This window comes from Lytechinus pictus, chromosome 11 (genome assembly GCF_037042905.1).
Source record: "Lytechinus pictus isolate F3 Inbred chromosome 11, Lp3.0, whole genome shotgun sequence".
NCBI lineage: Eukaryota > Metazoa > Echinodermata > Echinoidea > Temnopleuroida > Toxopneustidae > Lytechinus > Lytechinus pictus.
In genome coordinates, this window is record NC_087255.1 from 19,353,726 (window position 1) to 19,375,774 (window position 22,049).

At 35.3% G+C, this 22,049-nt stretch overlaps 1 protein-coding gene across 1 annotated transcript; it reads right to left on the bottom strand.

Moving 5' to 3' along the window:
* Window positions 1-1,505: 1,505 nt before the first annotated feature.
* On the bottom strand, window positions 1,506-21,259 carry LOC129270938 (translation initiation factor eIF2B subunit gamma-like). The gene is made up of 6 exons (XM_054908278.2): window positions 21,149-21,259; window positions 19,625-19,699; window positions 16,973-16,993; window positions 10,593-10,741; window positions 4,800-4,903; window positions 1,506-3,914 (listed from the first exon to the last, which is right to left on the bottom strand). The coding sequence occupies exons 1-6, from the start codon at window positions 21,257-21,259 to the stop codon at window positions 3,862-3,864; spliced, it is 513 nt and encodes a 170-aa protein (XP_054764253.2). The 3' UTR covers window positions 1,506-3,861.
* Between the last annotated feature and the right edge of the window lie 790 nt (window positions 21,260-22,049).

The following is a 22,049-nucleotide window of genomic DNA, read 5'->3' on the forward strand; positions in this document are numbered from 1 at the left end:
GAGAGACAGATCTGTCAAAGAAAATCTTGTTTTCACTAAAAAGTCAATCATTTAATTGATATCTCCTGGTTGTAATTAATTGCTCTGTTGGAAGTCGACATCAATCTTGAGAAAGGAACGTGATGTGAAGGTGATTTTCAAATTCTTCACTGCCCGAAAACAGGATTCATGTTGTTATAATACCCATACATAGTGGTTCAGTGGTAGAGCGCCCGCCTTATGGACGGGAGGTCGTGGGTTCGGTTCCCGGTCGAGTCTTACAAAAGACTTGAAAATGGGACCTTCTGCCTTAATTTTCAACTTTTTGAAAATGGAGAAGGGTGATAACAACATGTTATGCATGGCCGCTTGATATTAAAAGTTCAAGTAGCTACTCTGGTTTAAAAATAATTATTTTCGTCATAAAGTAACTTTCAACATATCCCGTATAAACCCAGTCACCTAAATCAGCTCAACGAAAGTACATAAACGGAAAACTTAAATTGGAATGCAATGATCCCATTTATTAAATGGGGCGGGGGTATTGACATTTCACAAGTGAGAAAGTCACTTAAACCACTTGTGTGCCCTTTACTATTCAGAGGTCTGTTCTACAAGGACTTTGAACTTAATCTTTATTGTAACTACCATGGAAACCTTCATTGTGATTGGCTACTGAGCCCCTTGACCGTGGTAGTTGACATACTGACAATAGTTGTAACGCTTTGTGAAACGGAACCAGTCTCTTTTGAGGTTCCAAATGTCATTCAACTAATACTTTAGTTCGGAGTAACAGCAAAATCTGTGTAACAGCAAAATCTGTGTAAAATCTTCGCCTATTAACAGAGGCTTATCTCGAAGGGATCGGTTAGCACACAGCAACGCAACACTTCGAAATAAGGCATTAGTAGATGCCCAAGATATTATGATATAATTATAAATGGAGACTCGTATGAATTTTTATAAAGAAAACATGGTTTTATTCCCAATTTCAAATGCAGTATCATCCGCTTATACAGTTAGATTTTTTAAGTTTGAATGTTCATCTCAACTAGTATATGTGATTGCACTGTGTATATGTATATATTTCAAAATGGAATTGTGGACAAATCATTAGGGTTGAAATTAGCGTAATAAAAATGATAGACCCTAGACTATGTGAGAAGTTTGAGGGACAGAGTTTTTGAGTGAGGTCGGTCTGTTATATTTGTTCGCTTTGCCCAGTAATTTATGAACGAGGCTACACTAAACTAAACTCATCAAACATGTCAGCCCTATATTGAAACAATATAGAGGTTCCCATTAATTGCCAGCATTCTTCCATTCTGAAAAGTTGTCAAGTGATCAATTTGCACATTATAACAATGGAAGTTCACGCCAAAATGATCATACAAATTATTTCCTAAAATCACAACAAAGCCTTTCATTACTCGATTTGATTTGCAATGCCAGATATGGTTGTTATATCAATCAAACTTAGTAACAAAGACACCTGCACAGAAGAAAACAACAATGCTTAAAACTTTAGTGTACATTTCATACTTAGTTTAATTTGAACTTTAATAAGACATAATATTGTTAAGCAATACACAAAAAGAATTTTTAAAATCCAACTTAATAAGAAATGAAAAAATAAACATGATTCTTAAATAGGTAATGCATATTTTTGTTTAAATAACATTTTATAAACTTAATCTTGTTATTTGGCGATTCCCATCACTGATAAAATACTTCATAAAATGTCCTCTGATGTGTCAAGACAATGACCTCTAAACCAATACTAAATCTGAAAAATGAACATTTTACTGATATGTGTTTTATTTGTACATAACATATACCCAATTCTATATGGATTTTATTAAATTTTTGTTAGAATTCAAGACAGATATTAAATAAAACTGAAGCCAAATATTTTTCAGGCAGAGACATATGAATAGAATTCTCAGAATGGTGCAGATCTATATTATAGTAAATTTGTAACACAGTTAAATTATACATTAATAGGATTTACAAAGCTTCTCAAAGGTATTCCAGAGAGGACTTTAGGGTTATTGGATTGTGTTTACTGCACCTAAATGTTAAGTACATAATGAAATGGGACATAGTAAATTTCTTATGCAGTGAGAATACTAAGGTACCTTGTCAAAAGTCTGTGCCGCATCTTTTAGCAGGAATAAAAGCGCTTTGCATCTTTTCACAGCAACTTTCCTGCATTTGCCATCATTTGTCAATGATGAAGCATGACAATTGGTAATGAAAGGCCGCTTGCGGGATTCCTGCACAAAAGACAAGGTACCTAAGCCCAACATTAACTTAATGCAAGGATTAAATGAAAAATGGGCCTGTGTCCAACTCACTAGTGATATCCATATATCCACATATTTACTTGAACGAGTGACTTGAACAGCCTACAGGTGAACAGAACATTCAAAGAAGACTGTGTATTCAACAGTAATGAAAGACAGAAAGAAAAGGAAAAACAAACATTCTATGCCAGTCATACATAACCATTACTAAAACAAGCAAACATTAATATTCAAGGGTAAGCTTATGATTTTCTCTTCATGAGTTAAGTGTTTGATTTTTTTTTTTTTTTTTTTTGCCATTGGTGAACTGAATTCAAAGGGCTTAAGCATTTGACTTATGCACAGTTGATGGGAGATGGTATTTATAAGGGATGGGGCATTAAATCATTGGGTAAACCAATGAATTCATGATTTTGAATTTAAAAAGCAATTTGAAATCTAGTACTGGAACAAAAATATCAGGTACATATTCCAACATGTGAAGGTCAAGGAATTCCGGAAAACGTCCTCAACTCAAATTTCGCTTTTTTAAAGTTTAATTTCTCTTGGGCCCCATTGTCACAAAAAATAATATCATGGAAACTTCCTCCTCCAACCAATCAGATTCAAGGATTTTGGGTAAGTTTCCACTGTATGGCAGATAGTGAAACAGGGCCCAAGGGTGAACATCTATAGAGAAAGATGCTACAGGCTAATAGCGGGAAGCATGATTTATTCACAGAAATAAACCATTCAGCCTTAAGACACTGTTTACATCTGAAAAAGAACAACCATCCCTCCTAGAACGCATTTCCTTCAGAGGCAGATCATGCAGCCTGATCTCATCTCTCCAAGGAAGTGACTAAATCCTAAAAAGGCAAATGATGCAGCCTCATTCCCACTAGAGCTTATCTTCTAGGGACAGTAGTGTAGCCTAATCTCTTTGAGAAGTGTAATTCCTTCAGAGGCAGATCATGCAGCCTGACCCTTCCTTGGCTGTGAGCCTACATAGATCATGTAACCTGATTTCTTGTAAAGAGCACATCTCACATGGCAGAACCTTTTGCAAAGTGAATTTCCTCCAGAGGCAGATCATGCAGCCTGATCTCATCTCTCCAAAGGAACTGACTAAATCCTAAAAAGGCAAATGGTGTAGCCTCATTCCTCCTAGATAACATCTTCTAGGGACAGTAGTGTAGCCTAATCTCTTTGAGAAGTGAATTTCCTCCAGAGGCAGATCATGCAAACTGACCTTTCCTGGGCTGTGATCCTAGACCGATCATGCATTACGATTTCTTGTGAGGAGCACATCTTACATGGCAGAACCTCTTGTAAAGCGTATTTCCCCCAGAGCAGATCATGCAGCCTGATCTTTCCTAGGCTGTGATCCTACATAGACCATGCATCCTGATTTACGATGGAGAGCACATCTTCCAGGGAGAGTTATGTAGCCTAATCTCTCAAGGAGTTTTTTTTTTTGCAAAGGCTGATCATGCAGTTTCATTTCTTTTGAAATGGTCATTCTACCCCACATCATGTTGTCTTGGGTTCCGCCTTGTGAGGTTTGTGGGAGATAGCCCTAATTCCATGGGATGCATCAAATCTCCATCATCATGTCACCCTCTCCTATCACTTCCCCATTGTAGGATGCTGCAAAAAAGAGAGAAAAAAATAAAGAGTTTATCATTAACAGGAAATTAAACCAACTGGAAGCAAGTCATGGCGTTGTAGCCGAGCTCAAGATTTTGGTAAGCAACACTTGGAAAGAGCTTCAATTTCCAAAATGGCTACTGCAGGAAGGAGATAAGTGGAAACAGACATAGAAGAAAAATTACTTCTACAAGAAATTAATTCAAAAGAAATGAACCTATAGTTTATGGAATGATGGCGACAGACATCTAATCTGAAACAATGGGAGTCATCACCGAGTTGCTCAACCTAAACTGAGACAAAGCTGAACATATCCCCCTAATTCCAAAATACATTGCCACATATTAAGTCAGATCATGCCAACGGGAGATATGCTTCGTTGTACTAATAAAAAACACTGCCCATGAAATTTCACACATTCATGTTTATATTTGAATTTCTACAACCTTCCAGCTGAGCATTTTCTGACGCAGCACTGTGCAATTTGATTACATCACTTTAGCTCTGGCCTATAAGTACTGCGACAGTGTGAAATAAGCCTTCTTACAATGAGAAAGTATACTATCGCAAGGGTAAATTCACACTGTTGATGTGCTAATTCAGGTGCACATCATACTGGCTATATGGTTGTCATGTCACAAAAGAGAGCAGACGTGGCATCTTTGCCCGTTTGGACGAACGCATTTAGCGGGGTAATAACAAATTTTCCACTCCACTGCAGTTTTATATAACAAATAATGCACAGATTTGAATTTGTGATATTAGTTGCGATACAGGCATGTCATGCATTTGCAATGTTACGCAAAAGCACCTTGTAAGTACCCTAGAGCATGCTTCAACAGCACTAACAGGCGCACAACTGTGCTATATGCTTATAATACGTACCACCTTCCACGACGTTCTGAGATGTTCCTACTATGCTGTCCTTTAAATCAACATTCTGGAGAATGTGGGCATTAGGGCACAAGATGCTTCCTTGTATAACACACCTGAAAAAAAAAATACAGTGTTATGTATTAGTATTCTGTACATCAGGGAGTTTTTGCTCCGCGATGTATGGGAGGATTAAAAAACAGTAAATAAATTGAAAATGCTTGTCAAATGACAAAGAACAGCTGAGAGGTGGTGAAAAGTAGCCCCCCCCAAAAAATAGGCCTGGTAATAAGTATGCATGATAAAATTAACTACACTGTATACAAGTAGGATTGTTATGCTCAGGAATGTACACGCAACAATGTGTTAAACAGATTATTTAAACAGACTAAGAATTGGAAGATAGAATGCAAATGAGAGAGAAAAAAAAGAAATAGAAAGTTAAAAGAGAGAAAGAAAAGGAGTAAACGGGACATGAAAGGAAAGGAACAATATGGGAAGTATAAATTGAAGGTAAAACAAAATGTAAAATGAAATAATTTTTGGAAAGAGAGAAGAGACAAAGGGTAGGGATTCAGACAAACCAAACTACATATTCAATGAATGAGGTAAGTGACAATAAAGAATATGACAATCAATTCACAACAGAAATCAAATGATTTGTATGAAGTGAGGTGAGGTAAATCTATCAAACAAGCTATTTTAAAATGAAAAAAAAAACTGATGTACTAGGAGGAAATTACATTTAACATTATGGTTATCCTTCAAACACCAACTCGTTAACATCTGGATAAAGCATTAAACCTATGTTATGTTATGGTATATCAATCATTTATAACATTCAACATGAACCTGGACGTTAATGTCATTGAGAATCTATTATCCATCAGTTCATAAGCTCCTGGTTTCCAAAAAATCCAGAACCAAAAACTATACGGGTAGTTTATCCTCTTCCTAGGATCTTTCACATGGGCTAGAGAGAGCTTTCACATGGACCAGTGTGTTGGCTCAGTTGGTAGAGCGTCCGTCTGAAAACCGGGAGGTCGGGAGTTCAGAGTCAGACCAAAATACGTTTAAAAGATGGGAGTTGCTGCTACCCTGTTTGGCATTCAATGATTAAAGGGATAGAGCTTTGTCGATCTGGCGCTGCACAGCGGCTGCCGGGCCCATGATAAATTGGGCAAATCAAATTTTTGGAGTATTTCATTTCATGTCTATTTCGAATAATACATTTTTTTTTTCAAAAGAGTATCAAAAGGGGAAAATTACTGTGAAGAAACATTTGTCGTAAAATACCAGAATAAACAATGAAAAAGTTGGTGGAGATTTAATTGAAATCCATCAAAGATTAAGAATTCTTAGTTTTCATTTGTGATTTTATATGCATGTACATGTAGGCCCATGAGTAGCTGCTTCATATGATATATAATATAAAATGCATAAATTTCGATTTTTCATGGTTCATGATGACTCAGAAGAAAGTCTTTAAGGAGCAAGTCCGAAATAATTTGTATGTTGATATACTGAAGCTACAATAAGTTCAATTTCATTTTGTTTTAAAGAAAATGAAATTTTATAGATTTTTTTCACCACACAATATGTGGGGAAGCTGCTTGCATATGAATCAACAAAAAATACTAATTACTGTTTAAATCTTTGATGGATTTTCCTCAAATCTTTGCCAGTATTTTTCATCATCTTTTCTGCTATTTTCATAATAAACTTTTTGTCAGGGTGAAATACTCCTTTAAACAGATCTAGAGAATTACACCCTTAGGTACTTAACTCTATTTTCTAGGAAACTGCCTAGATCGGTAGGAGATGATGAGTGATGATAGTGACATTAGACTCTTGAAGTTCAAGGAATGTGATTGCTTTAAATGCCAACCTTACATTTTGTGGATTTTTTTAAAATTGAATGATAGAAAACGATTCGGACAGGGAATGCAAAATTATGTTGATGATAGTCATAGTGATAGGATGAAATGTAGAGGTGGTGGTGTTGCAATGTTTGTAAACAATTCTTTCAATGTGTCTGTAAGAAAAGACCTATGTTTATCAAATGCAATTTGTGAATCACTCTTTCTTGAAATTTGTATGCAAAACAAAAGAAATATCATTGTTGCTGTTATATATAGAGATCCCCACTCTAGTGTTGACGACTTTAATTGTGAAATTGATTCTTGTTTACATAAGCTAGGGAAAGAAAGTAAAGACATTTATATAATGGGGGATTTTAATATCAACCTATTAAATTATTCAAATGTGAATCAAGTCAATGACTTTGTAAATATTTTTTATAATAGATCTTTTCGACCATTGATTGATAAACCTACACGTATAAGTAAATCATCAACAACACTTATAGATAATATATTTACAAATGTCTGCAGTAAAAGTGTAAATTCAGGTATATTTTATAATGACACAACCGATCACTTGCCAATTTTTTCTATTACTTATAATACTCTGAAAGAGAAGAGAAATACAGATGTTGATAGAGAAAGAATATGTTTTAATCCTGCTATTATTGATGCTATAAAAAAAGAGTTAACTCATCAAGATTGGTCTGATCTTACTTTATTTGACAATGTTGACCATGCTTATGATCATTTTGTAAATAAGCTTAATAATATTGTTTGTAATGCATGTTCAAAGAATGATTGTAAAAAGAAATCTTCACCAAGAAAATCATGGATCACTTATCAATAAAAAGAACAGGCTTTACAAAGCATACTGCAAAACACAAAGTGATAAGTCTTTTAACAAATTTAAAAAGTACAGGAATGTACTAAATGGTGTATTGAAAAATGCTCGCACAAAATACTATTATGACTTATTACAAATAAATAAAAATAATCTTTCAAAAGTTTGGCAAATTATTAATGAGTTAATAGGGAGAACTAAACAAGACAGATTTCCCACATATTTTATGAAAAATGATGTTAAAATAGAAAGTGATAGTGATATTGCTAAAGAATTCAACAACTATTTTTCAAGTATTGCTTCTTTTGCACAGTCTAAACTAAATCAATCACCTAAAAGTCATTTCAGTTCTTACCTCAATAGATATTGTAATAACTCAATTTTTTTGTATCCAACATGTGAAACAGAAATTATTAACATTGTTAAAAAAATGAAAAATTCAAAAAGTACAGGATTTGATGGTGTAAACATGCATCTTATAAAGAATATCATTCACTCAATTGTTTTTCCTTTAGTCCATATTGTTAATTTATCTATGTGCACTGGCTCTGTGCCAAATAATATGAAAATTGGTAAAATAGTCCCAATATTCAAGAAAGGTGACAAGCACCTTTTCTCTAATTATAGACCAATTACCTTATTGCCCTGTTTTTCAAAAATACTAGAAAAAATTATGTACAATCGTATAGTTAATCATATATGTAAGAATTCTTTATTAACCAATGCTCAATATGGTTTCAGGTCTAATCATTCTTGTGAACATGCTTTGATTGAATTGCATGATATCCTATTACATAATATTCATAATAATTTACATTCATTCGGTATCTTTCTTGATTTGTCAAAAGCATTTGACTTGATTGACCATAACATTCTTTTATATAAATTGCCATACTTTGGAATTCGTGGTGTAGCCCTTCAGTGGTTTCATAGTTATTTATTGAATAGGAAACAATACACAACCTTTAATAATAATAACTCATCTTTTTCAAATGTGGAATGCGGAATTCCGCAGGGGTCCGTACTCGGCCCCCTGCTTTTTCTGTTATATGTCAATGATATATGTAATGTTTCATCATTTTTCCATTTCATTTTGTTTGCTGATGATACCAACATTGTCTCTTCACACCAAGATTTTGATATACTCCAGCGTAAGACAAGTGAAGAACTCCGCAAACTTATCGACTGGTTTGATTCCAATAAGTTAGCAATCAATTATGATAAAACATGTATTTTGCATTTCTCCAAATCAAATATTAAGTCTCCTCACCACAAAGTCAAAGTAAAAATAAATAATTTATATTTGAACGTTTCAAAGTCAGTAAAATTCCTTGGAGTCTTACTGGATGATCAACTTTCTTTTCGAGACCATCGCATGAATTTACTTAATAAGATTTCCAAGAATGTTGGTATCATCAGTAAATTACGTTCTATTTTACCCGAAAAACAATTATTTATGTTGTACAACTCACTTGTACTTCCTTTTATCTATTATTGTAATATTACTTGGGGAAACATAGGAAAAAATCAATTAGAACCCTTTCATAAATTGCAGAAAAAAGCCTTACGTATCTGTACTAAATCTTCCTATTATGCATCATCTGCCCCCCTCTTCTTTGAATTAAAAACACTAAATATTTATCATATTTATGAATTTAAAGTTGCAGTTTTGATGTATTATATTAAACAGGAAATGGCACCTGTAAACATAATGAATTTTTTCAATTATAATAATGATTTTCACCAGTATAATACTCGTTCAGCTTCTCATTTTCATCTTCCACTGACCTCTAATAATCAAATTCATAATTCTTTTAAACATGCAGGACCTAGAATTTATAACAACTTAGATCCTATAATTCGTTCTTGTTCAACTGCCTCCTCATTTAAAATTTTACTTAAAAGACAATTAATTAGTGGTTATTCATCTTGATTCCCTTTCCCTTTTCTAAACATACATGTACCCTCCCCCCCCTCCCCCTCTCTCTTCTCTCTTTCTCTCTCTCTCTCCTTTGTTTGAGTGCAATGGGTCATGGATGTGTGTTGGGTGTGGGTGATTCTGTGTTTGATGTATGAATATATAATGATTACGTTATGATTAATGATTATTTGAATACCTGTAAAGGGGCAACTGCCTAACAAGATTTTAATCTTTTTGGTTGCCTCTTACCATATGTTGATTTTTCTTTTACATGAATGTATAAATTACATTTATTTGTTGTATATTTATATGTTTTATGTTTTGTTACATTTATGCATTTATATATTATGTTATTTTACATTGTATTTGAATATTTTTATATGGTTAATAAATGAATTGAATTGAATTGAATTGATAGTCATGATACTGGTGGTGATGAATGTAATGACAAAGATGATGATGATGTTCAAGATGATGATGATGGATGGTGATGGCAATGAGGATGATTCTGATGGTGGTTGTGTGGTGGTCATGTTGATGAAGATGATAAAGATGATGATAATGATTATGATAAGGATGATGATGATGAAGATGATAAAGATTATAATGATGATGATGACAATGATTATGATGAGGAGGATGATGATGAGGAGAATGAAGATGATAACAATTATAATGATAATGATGATGAGGAGGAGGTGGATGATGATTAGAAAGATGATAATGATGATGATGATAATGATGATGATGACTATTGATGATGATGAGCATAATGGCAACAATAATGATGATGAAGAAGACGATGACGGTGATTATGATGACGATAATGATAGTTATGGGGGGGGGGTGATGAAGACAATGATAGTGATTATGGTGAAAATTACAATTATGATGGTGGTGATGAGGATGATGATGGCGGTGATGATGATAATTATGATAATGATGATAATGAATATGATGATGTCGATGATGATGATGACATTGATGTTGTTGATGATGATGATGATAATGACAATTATGAGGATTATGATGGTGATAATGACTGTGATCATGGTGATGACTATAGTTACGTCAATGATAAGGATGATGATGACTACTATGATAAAATGACGATAACGTTGATGATGATGACAACGACAACAATAACAATGTCATCTCCTTCCTATTTCTCTTCTTACCCTTCCTTGATGGTCACATGGTCCATGATGACAGAGTTGTTTATCTTGACCTTATCTCCGATGGTACAATGCCGTCCAATAATAGATCTCTTAATAGACACCTGATCTCCTATGCTTGACCTCTCCCCAACCATGCAGTCTTTACCAATCTGAAGAACAAAAGAAAAGATGGATAAAAGTATTATTTTGTACTGAAGTGTTCCGCAATGCCACGGCTAAATATGCATGAAATAACTTAAATCATGCGAGTGTTTCATGAATCATCCTGTCAGTCATTTGCACTAACTAGTTCACTCAGAGCCAATCAGATGCAAGGATATTAGCACTTCATAATAGCTGCCAGGTAAAAGCACTGACTATTTTATTGCATGAAATGCTGCCCATATTCCCATCAATGGAAATGATGATAATCATATGATTCTTTTGTGACAACAGTGGAATGGCTTGTATAATCTAAATACATTATGGGAAGACTTTTTAGAAAGCCTTTCGGAAGGATAAGCAATATGAACATACAAAGGCATCCATTCACGGTCCATGCTCTTTTGTATGTCTTAGGAAAATGTGGTTAACCCACGAGCCTCTCATGATAATGGTTGGTGGCGAATGGATTATGAAACGCAGAAATTTACTCTATCGAGCAGTATGCCAAGTAAGAGGTCTTCTAAAACTTAGTATTAAAGGGGTACTCCAGGCTGAAATAATCAGATTTGAACAGATAAGAAATACCAGACCAACACAACGCTGAAAATTTCATCAAAATCGGACTAGGAACAACAAAGTTATGACATTTTTAAAGATTTGCATTATTTAAATTTTTTTGAACATATTCTATTATCAGGTATTATGTTTATTCAAATTTTGTCCTCCAACAACTAAGAAAAAATGAATTGACAACTGATTTAATGCTGTAATACCCTTTTTACACAGGATTTTCTTAGCCCCGGACTATCGCTAACCCCGTACTATCCTTAACCCCGTACTATTTTTTTTTCCTTTTTACACATGCCAAATTGTTATTGCTAACCCCGGATAAGGAATCCTTGCTTTTCACACACGAAACTCGCTAACCCCGGACTAGTGGTTTTTGTCGATCATTCGTAGTACAAGTACTTCACTCGTACCTTTTTACACACGCTACAATTTCCTTAACCCCGTACTATAGGTGGGGCCGAATTGCCATTTAGCCCCACCTATAGTACGGGGTTAAGCTTAGCCCACTTTCGTTTTACACTAGCGATCTTAACCCCGTACTATCGCTCTTAGCACCGCAATTGCTGGGATAACCCTGCTTTTTTGCAGGGCCAAATAATCCCGTACTAAAGGTGGGGTTAGCCCACTTTGCAAAAATGCTGTGTAAAAAGAAAGTGGGCTAAGCTTCACCCCGTACTATAGGTGGGGCTAAATTGCCATTTAGCCCCACCTATAGTACGGGATTAAGGAAATTTTAGCGTGTGTAAAAAGGGTATAACTTATTTTATCATAGGGATGTGCAATAGCTCAGTCGGTAGAGCGGGTTTTTTATATTCTGGTGACCCGGGCTCGATTCTCACTTGGTGTGCTCGTGCCCTTTGGTAAGGCATTTAAATCCTCATTACCAGGTCCCTTGGAGAGGACATTAAGCCATCAGTCCTCTCACTCTGGTTGCTTGCTTACAAGCATTCATGCTTTCTTAGCAATCAGGTTAAAAAATCACCATCATAAGGGAGACACATCATACAAACATACCGGTATATGAAAATAATTACGATTCCATGAGCAGTGTAAATAACATAAGAAAACGGAAGTGGGGATGTGATATCATCAGTCCACCTACATTGTAATCATGGAGGCAGAAAGAAATGATGTAATGAATATTCATGACAACGTGCTTATGGCTGTTTTCACAAAATATTGCAAAACTTGAAAAATTCAATAACTTTGTTATCAGATTTTGATGAAATTTTCAGCATTTTGCTTGGTGAATTTTACTCTATTTATTGAGATATATTTTCAACCCAGATTACCAATTTAATCTAACACAATATATTACCAAGTACTTGACCCCGCCCCCCCCCCCCTCCCTGCACCAGGTGTACGCACAGATGAAATGTCATATAAGAATTTCCCAGTGTATTGCAAAAAACACTCACAGCCAAAGATGATGCCATCATGATTGTTGGATTTTAAAAGCAAACATGAAAACTTATTTGAATATATATGAAACTAATAAGTCAACACAACAATGATATTTTCAAAATGTAAAGAAAAACAAATTTGAACTGATGTTCGTTAAAAGAAATGCTCTACTCTATGTTATGATTATGAATTGAATATTTTCAACTCTAGGAACAGCATAAAAGATATATGAAACTCCAATGCATCAGGGAAAATCAATAATTATCAAACAAGATGCACACATTCATATTTTTATCTTCAATGGTCTATTTCATGGCTGCACTGATATACCCTTTTCTCACAACGTTTCCTTAAACCCGAACTATTGTGTTAACCTCATACTAACTTTAACTCTGTACTAATATACATGTATATATTTTTTCTTTTTGCACAGGCCAAATGTTCTGCCTAACAGCAGCTATTAAAGGAAATGCTTGCTTTTCTCTCACTAAATTTAGTAATCCACGAGCGCTCGTCTCTGATTGGACAACAGCGCAGACTCCGTTGCCCTAAGGCCATTGAGCCCCATCCTTGCCTCGGCAGGATTTCTGTTCTTACAGAGACTCTTACCCCGAACTCTCATGCTTAGCACCGCACTTGCCTGGCTCACCCTGCTATTTTGCATTAACTTGCCACTTAGCCCCACCTATACCATGTGAGTAAAAAAAACTTGACACCTCACAAATCCCAAATTTAAGGGAAAATATTTCATGAACAAATAATCATTATTTATGACCTGAAAGAGTATTTGTCCAAAACTGAAAAAACACCCCTTTAAACACGTTTTTTGTCACATGCATGTGTACAGTAATATATTTGACTGACAGTCCCCCCGGGTCATAATACTACAAGCGTTGCATTCAAATCCTTTGCAAAACGCCATTTCATTCACTAACATTACAATTAATTGTTTAATAAACATTTTTTTTCTATCAATTCTCAAGTTAATTTAATTGGAAAGGGGTTTGCAGCTATGTTTACTAACTCATGCAGGATTATGACATCATTGGCATCTGGATTTATTCAATGCAGCCATGCCTTACTTTTGTGCAAATCAAACTTTACATCATAGTAAAAAATACCTCATGAATTATCAAAAAATTAACACATACCACATACATATGGTATTACATTATTTAGAAGAAAATACGCTTTCAGACCATATATATATATATATAATAATAATGTGTTCATGAAATATGTTATCCTTAAGCTAGGGATTTGTGAGGTGTCAAGTTTTATATTACATGGTAGTACAGGGTTTAGGAAAATTTTGCCTGTGAGAAAAGGGTTATAGAAATCCTAAAATATTGCAGCAGTGATTGTACCCAATCATATGAAGCTTTAATGAAGAAAAAAAAATGGCAGTGGAACCTAAGTACAGGTACAAGTATTAAAAAAAAATGCAAGATGATTTTATAAATATTCTCATCTGATTTTGTCATCAGCATGCATTGGATGTAAATCATTAATGATTCAGGTATTTGATGAAAAGGAAACATAACTGAGTGGGAATATTTGTAATGCCAGTCCATTGTGAATTTGTGGACATAAATCTCATTCAGTTATGATCTCGTCTGTCAGACTGTCATCTTATGCAATAATTCATAACATCATAAAACTTTTCGTAAGTTAAGAGCGACTTTAATAACAACTGGTGATCCTTACTTCTGGTAAATGATATTCACTAATAAATGTTCATTTGTGATTATTTAAGGATCACCAGTCGTTCTTAAAGTCACTCTTAACACTTATGAACAGCTTTATGAAACAGCTCCCTACTATGGAAAAAAAACCAATGTAGCATGTCTATAGAGACTCTTTACCACATTTAGATTTTTCTCATTTTTTTCAAATTCTGCATGATTTGTAATTTTCAATAGGGGAAGGCGGGGTAAGTTGTGACACTTTTTGCATTTTGCATGTTAGAATTGATATGACCAATAATATTGTAGAAATAAGTACCTTGCCTTTAAATTTGATTATTGGGAAATATTTTTCACCTATATATAACGTTCTACCCCCACACTTAAAGTCAATATGACCTTTGAAAAAACGATGTCAAATGGCTCAACTTGCCCCATATATGGGGTAAGTTGTGCCCCCCTCTGGGGTAAGTTGAGCCACAAAAACTATGTACAAAATCCATGCGGGAAGAACCAGCATGTCATTTTTTATCTAAAGTCTTTTCACTAGCTAATTCGCTGTAAATACTAACACCCTCTATAAGTAAAAGAACTGTCATGTGAATTTGCTCCTTTCTGCCTGCATATCAATGGCTATTTAAGGTTTGTTTATTTTTCTTATTATACATTACCATAAGAATTACCATGGCTCAACTTGCCCCATGTTGGTTGGCTCAACTTACCCCACTCTGAACTTCATGCAATATTTTCACATCCGCACATTTTTTATTCATCCATCTTGTAAAAGACCATGACAAGAATGAGAATCTATATCTGGACTAACAATATTGTTCTTATTTCTTTATTATATTTACTGACATGTGTGTGTAAAAAGCAATGATCTATTTCACACCCTTTTTTACTTTTTTGGCTGAAATTTGTATTTTTCCCTCTAAAAAAGTACTTTTTGTTTCAAAGTTGAAAACAATGTGGTGGGGTTAAGGGTTATGTAATGGGTCATCAATACATGACACCACCATAATGTCTGACTGATTCATTATTGGCCTGGGGGTGGTGGCTCAACTTGCCCCTATGCTCAACTTACCCCGCCTTCCCCTACCTATTGACTCATATGGATTCCGAAACGTTCTTTCTGAAACTGAAAGGAAAAACATTTCTGAAACTATTTTATGTTCCAGTAGATTTTAACGACAGGAGGGGGGGGGGTGGTTGTTAAAAAGCCAGAAAGTATTGTTTGAAAATGTAAAGGGTTCTGCAACTGAACTTCCTGTTAAGGCGAGCATCCTTCATTGTTTACCTTTTCATTAAAAGAAAGAAGGCTCTGGTAGACTCTTCACATGGATTTTTGTGACAACTTGTTTAAAAACCCAAACTTTTGATTTTTTCAAAGTTTCTGAATGGAAACTAACCCTGCCCAATTATCTATGGAAAATTTTTGAGCATTTTTTTTGTCTCATATCTATGAGGTGCTCTTATTCACCCCAATCATTACTTTTTATTTTCATGTTTAGCTGTATCTGAGATTGAATATTTCTCTTATTTACATTCTTGACTATATGCATCTGTCCATGTGTGAGTTATGTGGTAATATGTCATCACAAAGAAAAGTAGATTTACAGTACCCACTTGCCTATATGGCCTTGCCAGCAAAAGTACACTGTATGCATCTCAAACAAGTAGTTAATAATGATTTCACCTTCAAGTTGTCTCCATAGATACACTTATTCAGGCCATCATACAAAAGAGAATCAACAAGAATTTCAACAATGCAAATGAAAGTATGCTGATTTCAGTTGTTTTACAAGCCATTTTGCTTCAAGGTAAACTGGAAAACAACCATAAATAATCATGCAATCGCCAAGATTTATGACACGTCTCTTGAGCTACATTCTGTTGCCAAAACCAAATCTGTGTTTTTTTATGAAGTAAATTTCATGATTACCATGACAAGTGTTTGATGACAAAATAAACAAGCAGAAAAACTCTATAAATAGCTTTCGCTGCAGCTGTCACTATCATAAACAATACTGTAAATATTTGATGATATAATGAAATAAATAGGTTAAGGTTTGATATAAGATGTTGCTTACAGCTAGGCTACCAAGTCAGAACAAAGTTATGCAAATACACTATTTCATAAAAACAGTTGCCTTTGTGTATCATGTGAACAGTGAACATTGCAGCAATGAAATAGATGTATAAGGATGAACATAAATTCAATTAGTGGGTATGAAGTTTGTAGATGTAGACTAATTTTTCCCCTCTGCTACAGCAAAGAATACTTTTTTAGGCACCTTAAAGCATTTTTTTCTACTTGTGTATACATGTACATGTATGTCTCTAAATATCGATAGAAAACTTCGATTTAATTATCTGCATGCAGTCTAAACAAATGCTTGACAAATGGAGCAATGCTCTTCATGATTATATGATATGTTAGAGTGTGGATGCTGCAAAATGCCAAAATGGAATCAAGGCATGAAGAAATCAAGATGCAATTCAATCAGATGCTCAATTCTCAGAAAGTAAACTGAAAAGAAAAATCAAAATAAAATGAAATAAAAGATAAAAACTCACTGAAGAGTGTGATTTCAGATCCTGGGAAAAAAATAATTGACATAAAAATAAATAAAAGAAAGTATAATCAGAGCCTTAAAAGAGAGGCAATGGTAGGCAAGTTATCAATGCTAGCAGATATTTTTTGAAGACTTAAAAGTTATTTGCAAATATTGCTATGATAACTAAGCATTACATGCACTTTTAATAGTTTAGTAAAAAAGATAATAAAAGAGGATGAACCGATCTGCATCAAAAATATAACTTTGAATAAAAAAAGGAGGTATGTGCACTTTAGACCTGCTGAATGCTATTTTTTCTTCAATTTTTCATTAAAAAAGATTATAAATTGTGATACATTTTCAATTGCATTATTTGATATCTACATGTTCATTACATAAAATGATTACTACTACTACTACTACTCCTACTACTCCTACTACTACTACTACTACTACTTGTACTACTAAGTACTACTACTACTACTACTACTACATGTACTACTAAGTACTACTACTACTACTACTACTACTAAGTACTAAGTACTACTACTACTACTACTACTACTACTACTAAGTACTACTACTACTACTACTACTACTACTACTACTACTACTAAGTACTACTACTACTACTACTACTACTACTACTACTACTACTACTACTACTACTACTACTACTACTTCTAATAATAGAAATAATGATAATAATAACATAGACCATTTATATAGCGCAGATACTATATTAATATACTCTAAGTTCTAACAATTGGTATCATATCATTATGGGAATCAAACTCAGGTCCCTCAGATTGAAAGACGAGAGAGTCGTAACCACTAAACCACGATACCCCCACTTTAATTTCTTGTTCCATACATATTTTCTTGAATGTCTTTGCACTCCCTAACAAAGTCATGTAACTATTCCTATTTGTATGAGGCAGGACTTCATCAGAATTAAGTGTTTGCTCTAGCCCACTCCAAGAAGGATCACCTGGGGGATGTTTCGGTAAGATTTAAGTGTGACTTAATAGAATTGCACTTAAATTTCCAGGTGGGCGTTTCATAAAGCTGTTCGTACAGTTACGCACAACTTTACGTATTCTGGTGGGTGTTTCATAAAGCTGTTCGTAAGTTAAGAGCGACTTTAAGAACGACCGGTGATCCTTTCTTGTGGTGAATGGTATACACCAAAATGTTCATTGGCGATGGTTCAACTCGTAAGAAAGGTTCACCAGTCATTCTTAAAGTCGCTCTTAACTTTATACGAACAGCTTTATGAAACGGCCCCCGAAACATGATCTTAGGTGCTAAGTGAGCTACATAGGGATAGTGTGACACAAGAAAGGTCACCAGTCGTGCGTAAAGTCTTGCATAATTTAGTTTTAAAACAGCTTAACACCCGCCAGTTGTGTACAGTATAAAACGCATCATCCGGCCAGACACTGGATTGGTCAAAATCATGCTACGAAGACACACGCTACTGTGTATTAATCAATAACATTATGCATTACATAATTCGCATGTTCGCACTTACCTATTTTGTGAAACACCCCCCTGAAGTGAGCTTTAATTTTCCTTGGGCTCCTTCATCAGAGGGCTCAAACCTCAATTTGGTCTGGATGAAGACGTCCCTATTTTGACTTGTAAATTGCCAGTTGTTCTACACCCGATTCATCTACAGTACTCTCTGTGTGGTCTTATCCTTCGTGATCTAATCCTACCTGTTCTACAACTATTTCATCTTTTTCCATCTGGTCTAATTGCCATTCAGCAAGAAATTTTCCCCGCATTTTGCTGCACTCAACCCAGGTGAGGTCAATGGAAGGAATTCCTTGAATGCTTGAGCACCGAGGCAGCCCAGCTAAGCCGGTGGTAGTGATAATAATAGAAGTGCCCGCTGGGAGAACAGTTTTTGGAACTGACGTGGCTACCCTGGGGAAATATGCCGTGATTATTATTATTATCATCAATTTTAATCATTTAGCCCATTTTATAACATTTTGTATAATTTCTAGTTAGGCTTAACCCATTACATCTAATATCCACTTGATCAAACACCACTAGTCTATAGATCTCATGAGACGAACTGTTTTAGAACCAAATTTTCATTAACAATGTAAACATTAACAAGAAAACAAAGTGGAAATTAGACCAACTGGGCATAAGAATAAACTAGTATTAGACTAAAGTGGGTATCAGACCAAGTGTAGAGTAGACCAAACAATATTTAGACAAAAGAGCAACTAGACCAAATGGGGTTAGCCCATGTGGTATTAGACTACATGAGAAGTAGACCAACTGGTTTTAGACCAAATGGGTTTAGCCCATGTGATATTAGACTACCCGGTCCATGAAAAGTAGACCAACTGGTTGTAGACCAAATGGGGTTAGCCCATGTTGTATTAGACTACAGGAGAAGTAGACCAAATGGGTTTAGCCCATGTGGTATTTGACTACATGAGAAGTAGTAAAACTGTTTGTAGACCAAATGGGGATAGCCCATGTGGTATTAGACTACCCGGTACATGAGAAGTAGACCAACTGGTTGTAGACCAAATGGGGTAAGCCCATGTCATATTAGACTACAGAAGTAGACCAAACGGGTTTAGCCCGTGTTGTATTAGACTACATGAGAAGTAGTCCAACTGGCTAAAGACCAGTTTTGACTTACCCCTGAAGATTTGCTTTTACTGACTGATGGATGTACAAGAGGCTCATCACCTAGAAGGTGCTTCTGGGACGTCACCTGTTAATAAAAGAAACAAAGAGAAAGATAATGGAGAGATTGTTATTGAAATGAAGTATGAGCAGAAAGAAAACAATGTATGTATTGACAAGCTTAATGAGGCCTTATTAACTAACTTATTAATCGGAGGTGTGTTAAGAGGACAAACAATGGCCTTTCAAACGCACCCTTTATAGGTGATCGCTCAAGTCTGAACTCAATCGGAATTACACATGATAATTTGCAAATGGATATCCTCTAGCAACCTCGCTTGTCCTCTGAGTGAGTGCGCGATGGCCTCTTAGGCTATGGTCAAAACCCCCAAAATTAGCCTGCTCAGCGACCAAGCGGTGAGTTTTTAGACAATTTCCCTGGGCATCAAAAAAAGTAAATAAGTAAATGTCATTAAAACTTCCGGGGGGGGGGGGGGGGAGGTAGGGAGGGGTGGGAACACTCTATCCTCCTGCCATCTGCCCCCCCCCCCTTAGGCATGCTAGTGTTCTACAGTACAAATAATCTTGAAATTGTTCTCCTCAAGATAGTTGGAGCAGGAAATTGTTCCAATTCCATGGTTGGATGGTTGAAAACTCTGGCTAATGTACAAGTGCCTGTATAGCCTGTTCAGACCGCCTTTAAGTTCGCGACTACCATTAATTCTCTGGTTGGGAATTTATCCTGATCTACCTCGATCAGAAAATGTGTTTTATAAAGAAGTTCGTAAGTTAAAAGTTACTTTAAGAACGACTGTTGATCCTTTCTTGTGGTAAATGGTATCAACCAAAATGTTCATTGGAGATGATTTAGCATATAAAAAGGTTCACCGGTCGTTCTTTAAGTTGTTCTTAACTTACGAATAGCTCTATAAAACACCTACCAAGTATTTTTGTCCAATGTGAAAGCAAACTACTTGTAATATCCCCAATAGAAAATACTAGCTAGATAGTAGGTACTTGCAAAAATTGAACATTTGCAGGGATTTGTCCAAGGTCGTCGGTATAACGGCAGTATGAAAGCAAATTATGAGAACTATCTCAACCCAGTGAGTACCGTAGTTGGGTGTGGGTGCCGTGGGCTGCTCATGCCTTGCCTGCTAGAAATCAGACCACACTGCACATGCTAGTAATTTCAAGAACTTTCCCCCGAAAGGGTATGCTTCCTGTCGGTGTGAATGCAACACAATCATCAGGTATTTTGATTCCTGAACAAATTCTTTCAATTTAAAGGCATTCTGGTGATCGAGTTGGTCTGAACACACCAATGGAGACGCTTTTAAAGGAGCTGAACATTCTCTTTAAAACATGTTATTTCTAACATGTCATGCTGTCAGCATCAGCTGGGGAGCTAAACATTCCACAGAGGCCAATGACCTTGTTTACATCACAGACATGAATATGATTTATGCCATCCAGCTGAGCCGAGAGGCAGAGATGGATTGACAAGAAGGCTGGAAGAAATGGATCATGTTCTCACATTCAACTTTTCCAAGTGACCCCTTTTTGGTACAACACGTGGAGCGTTGTGGCCCAGTGGATTAATCTTCTGACTTTGAAACAGAGGGTCATGGGTTCGAATCCCAGCCATGGCGTAATTTCCTTCAGCAAGAAATTTTATCCACATTGTTCTGCACTCAACCCAGGTGAGGTGAATTGGTATCCGGCAGGATTAATTCCTTGAATGCATGAGCGCTGAAAGGCAGCTCAAGCTAAAGCCGGGGTATTAATAATAATAACATCGCACCTCGGAATAGAATATTTCTAGATAGATGGTGCTATATAAATGCCTATTATTATTACATCATTTCATAAAAAATTTTATTAAAAAATTCTTATAAATGTATTGGTCCGAGACAGGGGAATGGACTCCAAGACCCTATCCTCATCTACTATTGAACTGGTTTCCCTTAAAGGTAAAGTTTCGTTAAATCAAAATCTTACAAGAGTTAAAGTAAATATGGAAAAAAAATTTTCAAAATATTTCTTTCCAGAAGTTAACATGAGAATAATAATAAACACCTCCATTCCAATGTTATTTAACTGATTTTGCTATGACATTTACTGCAACTCATGTAGGATTATGTCTTTGTGGACATCTGGGCCCCCTCTACAAAGAGTTACAATTGATCCTATCAACCCCAAGTATATGGAAATCCATCAATGTCATGATTTTTTCTTAAGGAAATTGCACAATGTCCTTTAAAAACAAAGAGAAGCATACCGAATTAACAAGAAAACACACATATTGTCTTGGATCCTCAAATTTAGACCAGGAGAAAACAATAAAACTAAGAATGCCATTTATGATCCTAGTATAAAACACATGAAAGAGCAAAGTTTGATACTTGATAGATTACTTGAACATAGAGAAACAATTC

What these genes read in the sequence shown, in the direction of transcription:
- LOC129270938 (XM_054908278.2), bottom strand. Translation starts at nt 21,259, where the DNA reads ATGGCTGGGATTCGAACCCATGACCCTCTGTTTCAAAGTCAGAAGATT. An exon ending in GTAAAAGCAAATCTTCAGGG is followed by an intron (nt 16,994 to 19,624) that starts GTAAGTCAAAAC and finishes TTTTTTTCCCAG; the next exon opens with GATCTGAAATCACACTCTTC. An exon ending in ATCTGAAATCACACTCTTCA is followed by an intron (nt 10,742 to 16,972) that starts GTGAGTTTTTAT and finishes TTTGTTCTTCAG; the next exon opens with ATTGGTAAAGACTGCATGGT.